At 47.6% G+C, this 19,032-nt stretch overlaps 1 protein-coding gene across 1 annotated transcript in view; it reads left to right on the top strand.

The window, feature by feature from the left end:
• Positions 1-19,032, top strand: part of MYO5B (myosin VB) — a 390,467-nt gene continuing 371,435 nt past the window's right edge. Inside the window, exon 1 of the mRNA XM_053303356.1 lies at positions 1-605. Coding sequence (XP_053159331.1) covers positions 579-605 — 27 coding nt within the window. The 5' untranslated portion in view covers positions 1-578. The remainder of the gene's footprint in view (positions 606-19,032) is intronic.

The raw sequence follows: 19,032 nt of genomic DNA, 5'->3' as shown, positions 1-19,032 counted from the left end.
ACCAGCAGAGGGCGAGCGCTGCCTACGTGCCGGCTGATTGGTGCGCCAAGAGCTCCCGGCGGCGCTGCAAGGGGACTGAGGAAGAAGCAACTCCAGCCACCTCCTTCGCCAAGCGAGGGAAAGCGGAACCGGCCAGCTGATTGCTCGCCGCCGCCCCCCGCGTCCTCCGCGGCACCTCCTCTACCTGAACGGGGAGCGGCAGTCGAGCTCCGCCTCGCCGGGCAGCAATTTCCCCGCCTCGCTCCTCTCTGGGCGTTTTGTAAATACAGTAACTTCAGCTGCCGAGGCCGGGCAAAGGTCGCGCATGGAGCTTTAGGAGGCGCTTCCCGGGGTGCTGCTGCCGCCGCCGCCGCCGGCTCTCCTTCCTTCCTTCCCTCCCTCTCCTGCCTGCCTGCCATGTGGCTTGGCCCCGAGGTGTAAACGCCGGGCTTTCTCTTTCCCCGCCGGTGCTGCGGACTCTGGATTGTAGCCGCGTTGGAGCCGTTGGGGACCTTCTCTCGGTTTGCTTTGCGCCCCTCGCCGCCAGCCGCTGCGCCTCGCCGTGCGCCCCCCTTGGATTGCGCGTCTCCAGCCAGGACATGTCGGTGACGGAGCTGTACAGCAAGGTGAGGAAAGGGCTGGAGGAGATGCGGGGGGGGGGGGGTGTCCTCCAGCCTGCCATGGATTCAGGGCTCCCTCCGCGGAGTTCTGGCTGCTGTTGCTTCTCGTTCTCTCCTCCTCTCGTTCCCACGCGCCACTTTTTTGGTGGGCTCTGCAGTTCACTGCTCAATTAGCGACGTTCCTTTTGCTTCTTTGGTGGGGAATTCAGCCCCTACCGGCAGCCTTAACGTTTTCTGTGACTGGCTTTTCCGCTTGCTCCCGGGGTGCCCTTGTTTGCAGTGCTGAGAGGCAAGTCGGGGTGGTTGCAGGTGGGAAACTGAGGCAGAGGGAATATTATGCTCAAGGCTATCCCCGTGACTTCCTAGTGAGGCAGTGCCTGGTAGTGGTGAGAGTGGACTGAAAAAAACCTGGCTTTGAATCTTTGGTCACACCTGCAAAACTTGCTTGGTGACCCACAACTGGTCATCATGATTCTTTGGCTTAATCTACCTGGCAGGGTGGCTGTTGGAATGAAATAGGATGAACGCAGGTATGCCACCCTGAGCTCAAATGTGCCAAAGAAGAGCATGGTATAGTGGTTGGAGTGCTGGACTAGGACTGGGGAGACCCGAGTTCAAATCCCCATTCAGCCATGAGACTTGCTGGGTGACTCTGGGCCAGTCACTTCTCTCTGTCTAACCTACTTCACAGGGTTGTTGTGAGGAGAAACTTAAGTATGTAGTACACCGCTCTGGGCTCCTTGAAGGAAGAGCGGGATATAAAATGTAAATAATAATAATAATAATGCAACAAATTAATGGTGGAGAGTAGGACTCTAATTCTGGTCTTGGAGTCCCAAACTATTTCTTTGCTGGTGGAGCTACCCACTTCTCATCCCAATTCAGGATCTTTTCCTGCCCACCTGCTTCCTAGTTTCTGCACAGCTTCCTGCTTTACAGAAGAGAAAAAAAACCAGTTGAAAACTTTTGTTGCTATGCAACTTAGCAGCGGGGAATCCTCCTCCACCTGTTCTGCTCTGCTCTCTTTGCTGTTACTGGCTTGGTTTTGTTTCCTTTCTTTCTCTCCTGAAAGGCTTGTATGAATGACTGCAGGTCCACTGCTGCTTCCCAGGCTGGAGGGGGAAAGCTGTTGCCTTCATCTTGGGAACCTCTTGCTGCTGTGCTGATCTCCTAACTTCTTTTGGGATACTCTCCCTCTTTCTTAGTTTGAGTGGGACTTGCCCACCGTCCTTTAATCTTGTAGGGAATACCCCTTGTTTTAGAGCCGTCAAGCCCTATAGCTCATAAGGGGTGTCACTTGGTTTCTGAGAAGGTATCCATTTTAATTTTGATTCCTTTTTGACTCCCTTTAGAGACTGGAAAAGTGATTCCCTTCCTGAGAGTAAAGGGTGGTAGGTGTGTGTGGGGGGGTACCCCATCTTTGTTCTTTGGCATACCTGGAGATGTGGTGGTATGAAGTTAACCCCAGTAAAATCCACATAAGGGGTGATCTGGTAATGGGTTTTTGTTGGTGCTTGGGCAGCCCTATTTGGGGGGCAGGGTGGACAGAATTCCTTCCCATCTCCAGTCAGAATTGATTAATGAAAGCTCTTTGTGGTGTGTTGCCACAGTTGCTCACTCCCTGGCAACCTGCAAAACAAGTGTGTTACCTTTATAAAAGCACTCATAAAGCAGGCAGCTTTGATTTTTCGCCCAGGTCTTTCTGTCTGCCGGCCCTCCTCCCTTGGCTGCAGTAGGGCAAATGTGATCTCAAAGGTCGTTGTTGGGTTGTGGCCTGGCAAACCTGACTGCTCAGCTTCAGTTCTAGCAGACGTTTCCTCTCCGGATAGCTTAGTTCACTGCAGTGAACTGCCCTGGCTGATCCTGCTTTTGACCCACTGTGGTATGGAGATCGATGCTCTCTGTGTGGATGCAGAGCAGATATACATAGGGGGTTGGATTGGACCAACCTTTGGGCTCTTCCGATCCATTGGCTCTGGTTTCTGGCCAAGTCTCAACTCAGGACTGGGACATGTTGATACTGGAATAGGGAGAATTGGTGTAGTAGCGTGTCCCCAGTTGCTGTTGGCCTAAAACTCCCATCAGCTATTCTGTTGTGGCTGAAGATGATGGGAGTTGTAGTCCAACATAGGGGTGTGCACAACACTGGTTTGTTCAGTTTGAGTCTGAACTGGACTTGAACTGAACTGGGCATGTACAGTCCCCCTGCCCCAACAGACACACACACTATTTGGCTCAGCAGTCAGGGGTGTTTTAAAAAAATATATATATTCACCACCTCTGGCCATGGGGGTGGTGGTATTCCGCGATTTCCCCTCTCCCTGCCAGCCTCCCCCCAGTCTCATGGTGCTGGTGACAGCCATTCTGAAGGCTGCCACGCATGCGCATTGGCCATCTGCGTGACCCGGTCACACAGATGGCCAGTGCACATGTGTGGTGGCCTCCCAAATGGCCACCACCAGTTCAGAGAAGCCCAGAATGGGCTGGAAGCAGCCCGAACTGGGTCATCCCTGAGTTGGCCAGGGGGTGGGTGGGTTTGGCTCAACCTTGAGCTAAACTGGCTAGACCAGTTCAATGGCGAACCTGCTCAAGATTGAGCCAGTTCACACATCCCTAGTCCAGCAGCATCTGGGGATCCAAAGTTGGGAACCTCTGGTGTAGTGAATACTGTTAGACTAGGAGTGGTGGTACCCATGTCTGTTCAAACCTGCTCATCCTTCAAGCTCACTAGAGCATTATTGGACAAAGATGTTTCTATCCCACTACAGGTACTAAAGGAGCGCAGCAAAGCTAGAATTGTATTGTGATTGCCAACTCCTACCCTTAGGAATGTCACCTTAAGTGGTGCAGCAGGGAAATGCTTGACTAACAAGCAGAAGGTTGCCGGTTTGAATCCCTGTTGTTATGTTTCCCAGACTATGTTTCCCTGTTGTTATGTTTCCCAGACTATGGGAAACACCTATATCAGGCTGCAGCGATATAGGAAGATGCTGAAAGGCATCATCTCATACAGCGCGGGAAGAGGCAATGGTAAACCACGCCATATTCTACCAAAGAAAACTACAGGGCTCTGTGGGCGCCAGGAGTCAAAATCGACTTGATTGCACACTTACCCTTAGGAATGGCCACTGTGCTTCTCTTGTATTCATCTGAGCTTTGCGTAGAAATGCCATTGACTGTACCTCTTGAATTTCACAGTCTTTTAGCTCTACTGTTTATAGTGTGTGTGTTTCCTCTGTGGTGTGTGTGTATCTGCCAGTTGGTGCATCTTATAATGAGTTGTGTTGCTTAAAAGCTTATGCTAATAAATTTAAGCTAATAATTATTTATTAATTTATTTAAAATTTAAATAAATAATTTAAATTTAAAGCTAATAAATTTGGGTAGTCTTTAGGATGCCACAGGACGCATAGTCTCTATCAGCAAAACCAACCGACAGGGCTACACCTCTGGAATTTGCCAGAGGAGGAGTAGGACACCACTTCCCAGCTCCTCTCACTACATGCTTAGTAAGGAATGTGCAATCATAAGGAAATGAGTATATTGCAAGCTCCCAAAAGCTCACTAGGGCAAAGTTCTTGCCAGCGCCTGCTTCTTCCTAAAGTGACTTTTGTACTCAACGGTCCACAGAGTAGGCTTGCTAGCTTTCTTTCTGTTTAGGACTCCTGTGCCCTTAAGAGCATCCTGACATGCAAGTGCAGTTCCACAAGTGCAGTTTTTCCTGTCATGGAGATGTAGTAATCAGGGGAAACATCACTTGTTGACTTTCATCTTGTCTTGCAGCTGAAGTTAAAGGTACAGGAGCCTTGCCATGAGATAACTCTGGGACCCCTATTGCAAATCATTGCTTGATCTGGTTTCTGTAGGGAAAGTTTTTAATATCTTGTTTGGGGTCCCTTCTTGTGTTGAGATGTGACAACTAAATTTGATTGGCTTAGGCCAGGGGTCCCAAGGCCATTGTGGCTGGGGGATAATGGGAGACGTAGTCCATCAGCAGCTTGGGACTCAGGTGTGGAAACCTCTGGACGGGGAGCTAAGAAGACTTTCTTCTAGGAATGCTCTCCTGATCTTTAAATACTGACTTGTTTTGCAAGTTCCATAGCAAAATTAAATGCCTAGCCTGTTTGCCACTCAATGGAGCATAAAACCCCAAACAAATTAGACCAAACCCTGGGGTTAGTTCCTCTTGTGAGCTGATTTGATTATTTGAGTGTAGAGAGATGTTGACTGTCCCTTGATTCCTACTGTGGACAGGTTCTTTCATGCTGGGTGGGGCTGGTGAGATCATGAACTTCCTGGGAAACTTGTAGTTACCTCATTTTTATTTACAAGGGAAGGACTGAGTGAAACCATCCTAGAGCTGAGATTTAGGCACAATGGACTAGAGAAGAAGAATAAATCACCAGCAGCTAATGCCTTGCTAACAAAAACAAGGTCTCTTTCCTTCTCTTGGCACAGTAATGTCTCTTTAAAAAGTAATACAAATGCACACACAAATAATACAACCTTTGAAAAGTTGTGCCTTGCAACTTGAGGAACCTTCTAAGGACTGTCTGTCTCTAGGTTTGCTACTTAACCTTGGTCCTTTTTTTTCTTGGAGGGGCTTCTTCTCCCAATCAGTGTGCCCCCCACCCCTGTAGTATTTGGTCAAGGCTGTGGGTGTGGTCAAGTACAGTAGCTACTCTGCTGTGAGTAGACTCAGAGGGAGATAATGGATGTCTGATGCATGAGACAAAAGTTAAACCAGGTGAGCAGATGTGTATTTAATTATAAGGGGGAGGGGTGTTTTCTTTGGTTAAAAAGAGGTTACATCATCCTCTCTTAACCAAGGCAGGTTTCCTGTGGGAATCTCCTAAAGAAGCAATTCATCTTATGAAGAAATGTGTTAAATACATTTTGCTGACTGTCCTGTAAGTCACCTTAAGTGGCACAGTTGGGAAATGCTTGACTAACAAGCAGAAGGTTGCTGGTTCGAATCCCCGCTGGTACTATATCGGGCAGCAGCGATATAGGAAGATGCTGAAAGGCATCATCTCATACTGCACTGGAGGAGGCAATGGTAAAACCCTTCCTGTTTTCTACCAAAGAAAACCACAGGGCTCTGGGCACCAGGAGTCGAAATCAATTTGACAGCACACTTTACCTTACCTATAAGTCAGATCTTCTGAATGAGAGACCCTGACGTGCAAGCTTTGGTTCACTATCTACCACAAGAACTGGTCTTGTGGTAGCAAGCATGAATTGTCCCCTTTGCTAAGCAGGGCCCACCCAGGTTTGCATTTGAATGGGAGACTACATGTGAGCGCTGTAAGATATTCCCCTTAAGGGATGAGGCTGCCCTGGGAAGAGCATTTGCGGGCAGAAGGTTCCAAGTTCTTTCCCTGGCATCTCCAGAGATGGCTGAGAGAGGCTCCTGCCTGTAATCTTGGAGAAGCTGCTGTCAGTCTGTGAAGACAATACTGAGTAAGATGGACCAATGGTCTGACTCAGTATAAGGCAGCTTCCTGTGTTCCTATTACAGATGAATAAAGAACCCAAAAACCATGCAAATGCAAAAGATATATAACATGAAACCTCAAAGCATAGTAAACTAAATATATAATGATGTATTTTTCAAATACAATAAATTATGATACATATATCAAAATGTTTAAAAACCCAAAAATGTGACAAAAGTCATATAAACATTCTTATACAATATCCACTATGTAGATGAAATAGCAATTGCTTATCACAGAGGAATCTCGTCTCCTAGAGCCTGAAAATGTCCATCCTCCTACATGTGATGAGGTAGGAGTGATCTTCTGCTTCATCTGAAGCTCTTGGAGATGATTCATGAGTAGTCCTTACTGATAAATCCTTAAAAAACTGTCCAGATTCCAGTAGTTTTCGCAATAGCTTCTTCATGAAGGACTTATACACTTCATGGTAACACTTTAGTGCTGCCAGTCAGAATAGACAATCAAGTCAGTCATTTGACTTGATGTAAGATTCTTCAGGGGGTGAATTGGCTATGTGAATCCACCTTTATCACTTGGGAAGCTGGAATTTTGCAGCCTTGCTTATTTTGGCCCTCTATTAATTCCTGTGGCTTGGTATCCACAGACTAGCCTCTGGGCATTTTGCTCTGGAAGAAACGCAAGGGTCACCTGCCTGGTGGCTAATGCTATAATATATCAAGCGAAGAACATTTTACTTCAGAAGAAAAAGAAGAAGAAGAAATAAAGGAGGCTATATGTGTGCCTTAAACCTGTGATGTGTGTCCATAGCAAATGTGCGTTTTTGGCTGTATGTGTCCTACAAGCTCAGGCTGCTGTGTCTGGGGAGATCTTGCTTCACATTCTTACTCTCTCTAAAGTGGAGTGTCCTAGAGCAGGGGTCCCCAGATGATGTTAGGGGGTGTCCTCTAGGACCTTGTGTCCCCAGATGTTGGACTTTGGCCATTGTGGCTGGGAATGATGGGAGCAAGAACAGGGCCTTATCTGTGGTGGCACTAGTTCTGTAGAACTTCCCTTCAGAGGAGTCTGGGAGAGTGCAATGCCATTGAATAGTTCAAGCATGGGTAAAAAACGTTTAGAATAGCTGACCTACATATTATGCAGAATGCAGTGGTACAACTGTTATTCCCTGTCCAGAGGATTATATTTTTTAATGTAGTCCCATGTAAGAAACTGCCTATATAAGTTGACTAGCACACCTGAGCACAAGGTTTAATGTAGCCCTCTGCTTTTTGTCTTTGTCCATTGAATGCAGGGAGCTGTCATGTAGATTTTCAAAAGGCCTTCACCCCTCCAGTCTGAAGTGCCGCTGTTCAGAATGCTGCCAATTCATTCTGCATAACATTTGGGACTGAGCCTTGGAAAGAGGCGTCTTGATCTTCCTATAGTACTCTGATCTTCTGACTTTGACAGCATAACCCTATCCCGACTTACTTGGAAGTAAGCTCCATTCTTACTTCCCTAATAAGTAGGGATGTGCACGGAACCGGGCGGGTATGGATCAAAGGCGGGGGGTGGTGGAGTGTAGGACTATAAGGGCAGAGGAGGCTGCACTTACCCCTCCCTCCGCTTCCCCCCCTGTCGTCATCCTCTTATGCAAGGCTCCTTTGGGGCAGCAACATACCTCCCTGCTGCCCTGTCCCCTCTTTGGCTGGAAGTACGTGGTGTGCATGCACACGAGACATGCATGTGCCCGGCGCACAGACGTGCACCAGGTACCTCTGGCCACTTCTGGCCAAAGAGGGGATGGGGCGACAGGGAGGTCTGTTGCTGCCCCAAAGGAGCCTTGCATAATGGAGCACCGGTGGGGAGAAAGCGGAGAGCAGGGTAAGTGCACCCTTAAAGTCTGACACATACCCTGCTTCGGAGTCTTCAAACCTTCCAGTGTTTGAACCTGCTTGGAGGCTCGTAAAAGGGCCTCCGAACAGATTCGTGCACATCCCTACTAGTAAGTGTGTTTAGGATTGTGCCCCTTCGGGCAGGGATTCTCAGACTTGGGTTTCTAGATGTCGTTGGACTCCCATTATCCCCAGCCACAGTGATCTTCGGCCATTGTGGCTGAGGATGATGGGAGTTGTAGTACAACAACAACTAGGGACCCAAGTTTGAGAACCCTTGCATTTATAGCTTAAGCTGATTTAAGAGTGAATTCTTGTATTAAAAGGCAGGGATAGAGTTGTTGCATGCACAGAGCTACCTACAGATTAGTCCAGCAACAGAACTGGCTTTGCATGTGTCTAGTAGATTTCCATCCCTAGTTTTCTGTATTGTATGGCTCCAAGGCTTGTTCGCCTCCTAATCACCTAGCCAGTAGCAGGTTATAAGTGCACTTTAAAAAGTGAGCATCTCAGTCTTGACTCCCACCAACGCTAAATGCATGGTCCTGTGGTATTAAATGTCTGCATAACAAATGCTTGTGTCGAACTGTTCCATATGGTGCTTTTCAGCCTCCTGAATGCAAATAAGCTCATTCTATGAAAATTATTATTTTAATAACTTCCATCAAGGCTGAGCCACTTGATAGGGAAATACATTTTCCCCCCTACACGATTTAATGTTGGCATTGTAAGAATCCACCCCTCTTTTCATTGCTTAAATGTCTTCTTGGTTTACCCAGTGGTTGTAAGCCAGCTCACCCCAAGATAGTTCAGCACCAGACATCGGTCTTGAGATCATCTCCTACTAAAGCAGGAGACCAGCAGCTAAATCTCCATTCAGCTCATGGGTGTATTGCAGGGTGGATTTGATTTAAATCACTAGCAGGGTGGATAAAAATAAAAAAAAATCTGATTTAAATAAAAAAATCTGATTTAAATAAAAAATCCGATTTAAATCAAAAAAATCAGATTTTTTAAATTTAAATCGGATTTTTTTTATTTTTATCCACCCTGCTAGTGATTTAAATCGTGATTTAAATCAGTTTGATTTAAATCAAATCCACCCTGGTGTATTGCCCATCTGGGTTGCTCTTAGGGGTGTGCAGGACTCAGGACAATGGGAGGGGGTCGAGGGCCCCAGCAGGACAGAGACTTCTGCTTGGAATCCCACCCCCATCACTGCCAGCCAGAGTGTGGCTCCCACCTGCCATAGCAACCACCCTCCAACTCAGCCGGCCCCACGGCACACTCTGGTTTGCCAAGCAGAGCACACTGTGGGTCTGGGCCAAGTCAGAGGGCAGTCGTTGCTGCAACAGGCAGAAGCCATGCTCTGAGCCAGTGGCAGTGGGAAATCTCTGTGCCACCGGTGGCGGCGCACAGCTCCTTCCTGCCACGGCAGTTGTTCTCTGCCTCAGCCAGCCCCGTGGTGGACTTGCATTGGGAACAAATCTCCCTGCTGCTGGTCTGGGGGCATGTGGCTTGGATTGATGCCCTTATTCACCCATCCCTAAGGGCGCCCCAGCCAGTGTTCAGCAGCACACCTGGGTGCTTCCCAGATTAACCCTTACCACAGTGTCACTGCAGAGAGCTGGTCTTGTGGTAGCAAGCATGACTTGTCCCCCTAGCTAAGCAGGGTCCGCCCTGGTTGCATTTGAATGGGAGACTTGATGTGTGAGCACTGCAAGATATTCCCCTCAGGGGATGGAGCCACTCTGGGAAGAGCAGAAGAAAGGTTTCAAGTTCCCTCCCTGGCAGCATCTTCAAGACAGGGCTGAGAGAGATTCCTGCCTGCAACCTTGGAGAAGCCGCTGCCAGTCTGTGAAGACAATACTGAGCTAGATGGACCTATGGTCTGACTCAGTATATGGCAGCTTCCTATGTTCCTATCTAAGTGTGCTTCTGTACTTCCTGTGTTGTGACACGGCAGTCTCTGCGCCGACAGCAAGGTGCCCGTTCACATTTCCGATGCCTTGTTTTGGATTTTATCTTTGCGTTGTAGAGCTACGAAGCTGCGTGCGTGTTGCAAAAAAGTAGCTGTATTTTCCCATTGTAGGAGTTTGAGATTATGGGGATCGTTTCCAATATGATCCTGCCAAGCTGAAGCATTTTACTGCTGTTCTAGGGTATAATCTGGAAAGCGCCCCTGGAGTTCTGCTTGCTACAGTAGGTGAGGGAGAGAGGCAGGAAATGGAAGAGTTGCAGAAGGAGCAAGCAGGAGGAGTTGCAGGTGCCACTATTTATTTATTTATATTTATATGTCTCCCAAAACTCATGTCTCTGCTGGGTGGTTTACAATAAAACACAGATTGAAACACATTTAAAACATTAAATCAGCTTAATGTTGGATTCTATAAATTGATGTGATGGATGCTATAAATTGATAAATCTATAAGGTGGCCAACCAGGAGATATCCCGTTGTTAAATAGGAACCTAGGAAGTTGCCATATACTGAGTCAGACCCTTGGTCTGTCTAGCTCAGTATTGTCTTCACAGACTGGCGGCAGCTTCTCCAAGGTTGCAGGCAGGAGTCTCTCTCAGCCTTATCTTGGAGAAGCTGTTATTGTACTACAACTCTCATCATCCCCAATTGCAAGTTATTGTGGCTGGAGATCATAGAAACTGTAGTCCAGCAATAGCTGGCTATCTCCAGGTTGGCCGCCCCGGCCTATGTCATAGTTATGTGGGAGTAACTGTAGGGTCACGAAGGGGCAATTGCATCTCTCTGTGTGGATGTTTAAACTGATTTTGCCATTCTGAAAACTTGGCCAGGGCAACATGAATTATATGCCTGTTACATTGCATCTTCTCTGCTTTTAAGCCAGAGTGTTGAAACGCACTCTCTTTCTACAAATAAGTTCTGTTAAGCATTGCATTAGCCTTCAGGGTGGAAACGTTAATGAGTTAGCAGTAACACTAGCTGCAGGTTTCTACAGACATTCGAAGTTCTTAGCGGTCTAACCTCAGTTTGTGTGTATATATATATATATGTGTGTGTGTGTGTGTGTGTGTGTGTGTGTGTGTGTATATATATATATATATATACACACACACACACACACACACACACAGCCCTAGGCTTTTGTGCATTGGGAGTAATGTTATGCGGGGAAATGGCCTGTTCAGAGAATGTGAATTGAGCTAAACTGGCACTGTTCAGAATGAGATTCTTGAGGGCTTGACTGCTCTTCTAAAGAGTGTGGGAGAATATAAGAATGTGAGAACAGCTCTGCTGGTTCAGGCCCATGGCCCATCTAGGCGCTTTCCAGATTAGACCCTGCAACGGGGTCATGTCATATCTCTGAAGTGTGCTTCCACACTTCCTGCATTGTGATACCGCAGTCTCTGTGCTGACAGCAGGGTGCCGTTCATATTTCTGATGCCTTGTTTCGAATTTAATTGTTGCGATAAAGTGCTATGACGTCGTATATCCGGCGTAAGAAGGTTGCTGTTTTTTCGGGTGGTTAGTTTCCGCGAGACTGCTCCCCCTGCTGTTTACATTTCAAATGTGATTTGCCTGAACGGAAGCATTTTGCTGCTGTTGCGCAGCTAATTTGGAAAGCGCTCGAGTCCAGCTTACTATTTCCACACAGTTGCCCACCAGATGCCTCTGAGAAGCCCACAGGCAAGAGGCGAGGGCATGCCCTCTCTCTTACTGTTGCTCCTCTGCAACTGGTATTTAGAGCCATCTTGCCTCTGAGGCTGGAGGTGGCCTATAGTCATCGGCAGAGGTACACCTAGGTCATTTTGGAGCCTGGCCCTAAAGGCCTTTGGAGCCCTCCCCCCCTTGCAAATTAAGCATCATCATGCTCGGCTAGGCGACCACACCACCCAGGACAGACTAAAGAGGATTTGATGGGGCCCAGGGGCTGTGGAGGTCCTGGACTTTGGCCCAGAAGTCCAAGGGTAAGAGTGCCTCTGGCCATCGGACTAGTAGCTGAGGAACAGCAGCAGGATCCACTTGGGTAAGTGACTAGCACTGTTCATATGATTAGCAGAACTTGATGGCAAAGCTCATTCTGCTCTGTTTCACTTCAGGCGGGTGGGTGGGTTGCATGTTTGAGTGCTCCCTCCACCTCCCCCCCCGCCAAGAATGTACTATGTGAAGGAAACTCAGATGTCCAAGCAAACATCTTGACCATTAGCAACCACCTTGGTTCACCTGCAGCCCTTTCTACCTCTTTGCCAGGACCAGACGACTCTGCAGAATAGTCTGGCAGAGGAACATAGGGAGCTGCCTCCTACAGAATGAGACCGTTGTTCTCTCTAGCTCAGCATTGTCAATACTATCTGGCAGCGACTCTACAAGGTTTCAGGCAGGAGTCTCTCCCAATCCTACCCGGCGATGCCAGGGACTGAGCCTGGGACCTTCTGCTGGGGCTGTGCATGGAACTGGCGTGGGCTGGTTCAAAGGGCGGGGGGACACCTTTAAGGACGTTTCCCCCGCTGGCACTGCGCTTGAAAAGGGTCCGGCGGGGTGGCAGCGTACCTCCCTGCCGCCCTGTTCCCTCGTCAGACTAGAAGTAACAGGATCTGAATTTGCCACCGGCTCGTCTGGCGGCTACTCAGGGACGGGCGTCCTCCGTTGCTGCCCCGAGGCTTTGGAATGCGCTCCCTAAGAGCCTCCCCATCTCTGACAATTTTTAAAAAGTCTTTAAAGACACATCTGTTCACCCAGGCTTTTAACTGATACTGTTTTGATTGTTTTTAATGTTGTTTTAGAATATTGTTTTAAACATTTTAAATTGTTGTGTTTTAAATTTCTTGTTTTTGTTTTTAACTAATGTTTTACTTTTGTTTTTATCTTCTTGTAAACCGCCCAGAGATGTAAGTTTTGGGCGGTATACAAATATGTAAAATAATAATAATATTTTTTTAAAGTACCGTACATTTGCGCCCGTTGGCGCGAGTGCACATATGTCTCAAGCACACCTGGCGTGCGCGATAATGTGCCCAGCGTGCACACGCACACGGGTTACTTCCAGTCATTTCCAGTCCGAGGAGAGGATGGGGTGGCAGGGAGGTATGCTTCCACCCTGTCGGACTGGATTTACAGAGGGCGCCGGTGGGGAAAATGTGGTGGGAGGGGGGTTAGTGTACCCTCTCCTTCCTTAAAGTTATCCCCCCTGCCTTCGAACTGGCACCCGCCAGTTCCATGCACATCCCTAATCACTTGGTGGTGACCGGAAGTAATCCACGCACGTGCACAAGTCGGGCTTGTGCACACGCTTGTTGCATACGCTCTTGTACACGTCAGGCATGCGGGTTTGCACCGACATACACATGTGCAGGATTACTTCCGGTCCGAGGAGAGGATGGGGTAGCAGAGAGGCACGCTGCTGCCATGCCAGACCAGTTTGACAGAGAGCACCAGCGGGGAAAACGTATCGTGGGTGGGTGGGTAAGTGCACCCTCCCCTACCTTAGAGTTATCCCCCCGCCTTTGAACCAGCCCCCACCAGTGCTGTGCTCATCCCTAATCACTGGATGGTGTCTTTCTAATTAATATTAGGTTTATTTACACAACTATACAAGTTGAGCACTAGATGAAGTGGGAAATGGTAGAACATCCCTAAAAGGCAGCAAAAGGTTACATTGGAGAGTCCAAACTCTGTGTCCGAAGACATCTCCATTCCCTGCTTGGCTCAAGCAACTGCTAGCCCAGGAACCTTGGATCTCCAGATGCTGTTGAACTACAATTCCCATCATCCTCAGCCATAACATCTGGGTCCCAACTAGAAACCTTTCTGCTAGCTCTTAAAAGTCTTCCTGGTCTGCCTCTGCTGGAATCTGCCTGCAGCTTATTTCACTGACTCACACATACCTTCAGGGGTGGAGGAAAATGAGATGAGGCGATTTTGCACCCTCCCTTGAGCCTCGGTTGTGAGGAGGGTGACATCTGTAAATTTCTCCATGGTGCCTCCTTATTCAGAATATTTGCTTCTATAATTACCCAACTAGAAGGCAACTCTGAATGTAAGATGATGCCCTAAATGATAGAGGTTAAATACAGGTTATTTACATACAGGTTATTTATACCTGTATTTACCCAAAAGAAAGAGGACTCTGAATTTGAGATGACCCCCCCTCCTTTAATAGGAAAGAACTGGGCGAGGGGCAGTCATCTTGGATTGGGTAAATATGATGGTAGTTAACAGAGTTATTAAGAACCTGCTTCAAGATCAGCAAGTTGTTAGCCAGAAACTACTTAACCAAAGGAGATGTCCAACTGCGATTTCGCATCTTATTGTTAGTTTAAGCTGTCTTGCATCTTTGGGAGATGGTTCTGGCTAAAAAGTGGGGTATAAAATATTAAATGCTGCTCCAGCTGACAGGATGTCCTTGGAGAGGTTTGCAAACAACATTAAAACCAAAACAGAAAACAATAGAAAACAAATATCAATAACTAAAAACATTAGAACAGCCAGTAATCCAATATAGATCCAGCAGAAGCCGGGATAACCAGCAACTGCAGATTAAAAGCTTGCCGGAAGAGGAAGACTTTAGCCTGGTGCCCAAATGTATTCAAAGGTCTCCCAAAGGAGAGCATTCTGTAAACAAAGGGCCACTTCGGAGAAGGCTGTCTCCCTGGTAGCCACATCTCGCACCTCTGTGAGCAGTGGCAGCACCCAGAGCCTCCAAAGCATGGGCGTAGCCACTATTGGACGGGGGGGGGATGTTCTTGGGCCACCAGGGCAGGTGGGCTGCCATGGCCCGCCTCCTTGTTCTACTTCAGCACTCAGCTAGCAAGCAAAGCGATTGGCGGCTGGGAGTGTGAGGCATGGCCCCTTCTTGTGCTCCTTCCCAGCTGGTGAATGAAGCACCACCTGGGTGCTTTCTTTCTGTCCCTTGCTTGGAGTGAGGGAGAGAAAGAAAGCACCAACAGTTTGTTTGCCAGCTGGGAAGGAGCAGCAGAGGGGCTGTGCGGTCCACACACACCCCTTCCTGGGCTGGCCATGCCCTCTGTGTTGACATCATGCACATGCTGACCCAGGGGGCATGATCAGCACATGGAAGGGGGGCCACCTGGTGGCCTGTCCTCTGCTCCTTCCCTGCCAGTGCTTTGTTTGCTGGCGGGGTAGAAGGAGGGCCTTGCGGCGGGGGGGGGTACTTCCAGTGCTGGCAACGTCCCCTGTGTTGGTATGCAAATAGCAACGATGTCAAGGGTATGGCCAGTGCAAGAGTAGCCCGTCCCTGGGCTGTTTGCAAGCTCCCTGTGCCCTTTCTCTGAAAATGACCCTCAAGAAAATTTTCGTATTGCCTGCTACGCTAGTAGGCAGCTTCATTCCACCGAAACTCTGGAAGAGGCTTTCCTCAGGGTTCGATGTTTCTCCCCTATTTTGAAACCTTTGGAGATGTTGGGGCTTGAACTACCTGCATCCAAAGAATGTGCTTTATCACTTGACTCTGGGCTTTCCTTGAGTAAACCTAATAGTATTCTTTCTGCAAACGCAGAGATCTCACTAGAAATTCCTTTCAGATGTGAGGAAAATCTTGACGCACTCAGCATGCCCATTGGATCCTTTCCAGCGCCGATTCAGTCTTTCCTGCTGTGTGTGCTTTTTCCAAACCTCTCTAAAGGGTGATCAGTAGTTCATCTGGGCACCGCAGGTGCTGAGTGCCTCCCAGGAGGGGAGAACAGTTCCCTTAGTCATATTTTAAAAAAATAAAGCATTGTAAACCTTCCCCCTTGGAGGTGGAAAGAAGAAGAAATACATTGTTGGTTGTGATTATGCAGAATGAATATTTATGGCCTGCTTCTAGACATAGAGTCTTGTCTTGATGCTCTGTAGGTTTAGGGCTTTGCAAATAATGTTCCTCTCGGCAAGAACCTGGAGAATAGTCTTATTAAAAAGTGTAAATAGTGCCAGCTGTAGGATCATAAAACCTGCATGCAGCTGGTTTACCAGGAGCATTTGGGGTAGAAAGGCTCATCGAGAAGTATCTGTCCAATGACTTTACTTTTTAAACATCATTTTTCCTTTAAACACTTTTTTGCTTTGATATCCCAGGGATGACTCTCAGGCCTTCTCTAGCTGGGGACTTTCAATGGTCCTCTTCCATTTTTGAGAAACGTTTTTACATTTTTAAATTGATATGGACAAAAAGAGATTTCTGTTCAATAAAAGAAAATTACAGTGGAACAAGTGTGGACCCACAACAAAATGTTGCATTATATCCCTTGTGTGAACAAAAGATGGTGGATGTCGTGTGTGTGTGTGTGTGTGTGTGTGTGTAGAGACTTACAAATTCAGTGTGCAATTCCTCCTCTGTTCCTCGGAGTTCACACACCTACAGTTGTGTTGGTTGAGGGGAGTTAGCCGCCGTACACACCAAGAGCTTAAATTCAGAAACAGGTGTGAAATGGTTGATGGGAGAAACTAAAGAGTTTTAGACACCTTCCCATCAGAGGGACAATTTTTTAAAAAAATATTTACTTTAAATAATAAACCTATTTTTATTTATTTTTTATTTTTGGATAAAACCAGGAAGTTTGTCCCACTTGGCTGTCTCCAAGGTTTTGATCAGCCATTCCTATGTTTAAAAAAAAAAAAAAAAAGAGTCAGACATCATTGTTGTGTAATGCCATTTCAGAGTTTGACCTGGGGTTTGCCACCACATCACATGTTGAATGGTCCCCAGAGTCATGCTCACAACTGCAGGCATCAGCAGTCATATCAACTTGAACAGCCAGGACCACCCATCCAAACAAACTGCTGGAAAGCAAGAGAATTTGCAGCGAAGAGTGTTTTTGCTATGCTTTGGGGGCAGGGGCAGCGGGGAGACAGGTAGTACTTTCCCCCCTTTGAGCCAGAGCTGCTTGTCATAAAATGGGTAGAGAGATCGGTATTCGAAAGGTTGTTTATATAGCACAATCTTTATATAGATTGTATATATAGCACTATTCTATAGCACCAACCTTGGAACCTCACCTTGCTCCTTTGTAATGCCAGGTTGGTCCAGAACAAATCAGAAACCACCCATGATTTGATTCTGGATGAAGGCGCCGACCTGCTATATATTACAGACACCTGGCTAGGGAAGGCTGGGGGCCCAGTGTGGTCCCAGATTCTTCCTCCAGGGTATTCTGTTGAGGAGCGGGTCAGGGACCATGGGTGGGGACTGGAGTGGCTGTCGTCTATAAGAATAAGAATCCCTTACCAGGATCCCTGTTGAAATGTGAGACCATATTGAATGTGTGTACTTAAGTTTGGGGGCCAGGGATAGACTGGGACTTCTGTTGGTGTACCGATTGCCCCACTGCTCAACAGAGTCCGTAACTGAGCTGACGGACCTGGTCTCGGGCTTGGTGTTGGAGTCCCCCAGGCTTGTGGTGCTGGGGGACTTCAATGTTCATTTTGGGACCAATCCGCCTGGGGCGTCTCAGGAATTCATAGCTGCCATAACAACTATGGGCCTATCTCAAGTGGTCTTGGGACCGATGCACATTGCTGGTCACATGCTTGATTTGGTCTTTCACTCTGATCAAGGTGGTGTTCCATGGGTGGGGACTCCTGTGATTTCCCCATGGTCATGGACGGACCACCATCTGGTTATGGTTGGACTCACAATCACTTCCCACCTTTGCAGGGGCGAAGGACTTTTTAGGATGGTCCACCCGAGAAGGTTATTTGATCCAATAGGATTTCAAGAAGCCTTGGAGGGATTTAGTGTTGGGTCTGCCAGTGATCCTGTTGATTCTCTGGTGCAGAATTGGAACAGCAAACTCACCAGGGCAGTAGACATGATCTCTCCTAAGCGTCCTCCCTGACCCGCTTCAGAACTGGTCCTTTACACAGAAGAACTACGGGGGCTGAAGCAGCGAGGTAGACTATTGGAGCGCAAGTGGAGAAAGACTCCGCTTGAATCCGACAGATTGCAACATAGAGCTCATTTGAAAACCTATGTTCAGGCAATATGTGCGGCAAAGAAGCGATTATTTTCTGTCGGTATTGCAAGTTCACACCTGACAGAGGAGTTCAGGGTTGTGAGAGAGCTAGTATGTACCCCTCCTCCCTCTCTTTTTAGATAGCGAGCCCTTTGGGGACAGGGATCCATCTTATTTATTTATTTTTTCTCTGTGTAAACTGCCCTGAGCCATTTTTGGAAGGGCGGTATAGAAATCGAATGAATGAATCAGAATCTAGAACCATCGATTACCCGCTGTGATGTGTTAAACAAATTCTTTGTGGGGGAAATCTCTCCATCTCCACAATTACTTCAGTGTCTGATTTGGAGATGTCCAACAACTCCTCTTATGTGATTAGGTTGGATCAGTTCCAGTTTGTGACTCCTGAGGATGTGGACAAGCTGATTGGAACGGTGCGGCCCACCACTTGTTCTCTTGATCCTTGTCCAACGTGGCTTATATCCTATCTGGTGGGGGGTTGTTGTAGAAGGCCTGGTTGAGATTATAAATGTATCTCTGAGGGAAGGTAGGATGCCTCCTTGTCTTAATAAGGCAATTATTAGACCGCTTTTGAAAAAGCCTACCTTGGATACCTCAGAGTTGAGCAACTACAGGCCTGTCTCCAACCTTCCGTGGCTGGGCAAGGTAATTGAGAGGGTGGTGGCATCCCAGCTCCAGACGTTCTTGGAGGAAACTGATTATCTTGACCCATTTCAAACTGGCTTTCGGGCTGGCTATGGGGTGGAGACTGCCTTGGTAGGCCTGATGGATGATCTCCAGTTGGAAATTGACAGAGGAAGTGTGACTCTGTAGGTCCTTTTGGACCTCTCGGCGGCTTTCAATACTATCGACTATAGTATCTTTGTGGAGTGTCTGAGGGGGTTGGGAGTTGGAGGCACTGCTTTGCAGTGGTTCTGCTCCTACCTCTCGGGCAAGTTCCAGATGGTGTCCCTTGGATATTGTCTCTGATGGTGTTTAACATCTAGATGAAACCTCTGGGAGAGATCATCAGGAGATTTGAGCCAGGGTGCTATCAGTATGCTGATAACACCCAAATCTATTTCTCCATGTCAGCAGCATCAGGAGAGGGCATAACCTCCCTAAATGCCTTCCTTGAGTCGGTGATGGGCTGGATGAGAGATAACAAATTG

This window comes from Hemicordylus capensis, chromosome 2, assembly GCF_027244095.1.
Source record: "Hemicordylus capensis ecotype Gifberg chromosome 2, rHemCap1.1.pri, whole genome shotgun sequence".
NCBI lineage: Eukaryota > Metazoa > Chordata > Lepidosauria > Squamata > Cordylidae > Hemicordylus > Hemicordylus capensis.
The sequence above is the reverse complement of the archived record's forward strand: the minus strand, read 5'-3'. Positions and strand labels throughout refer to the sequence as shown.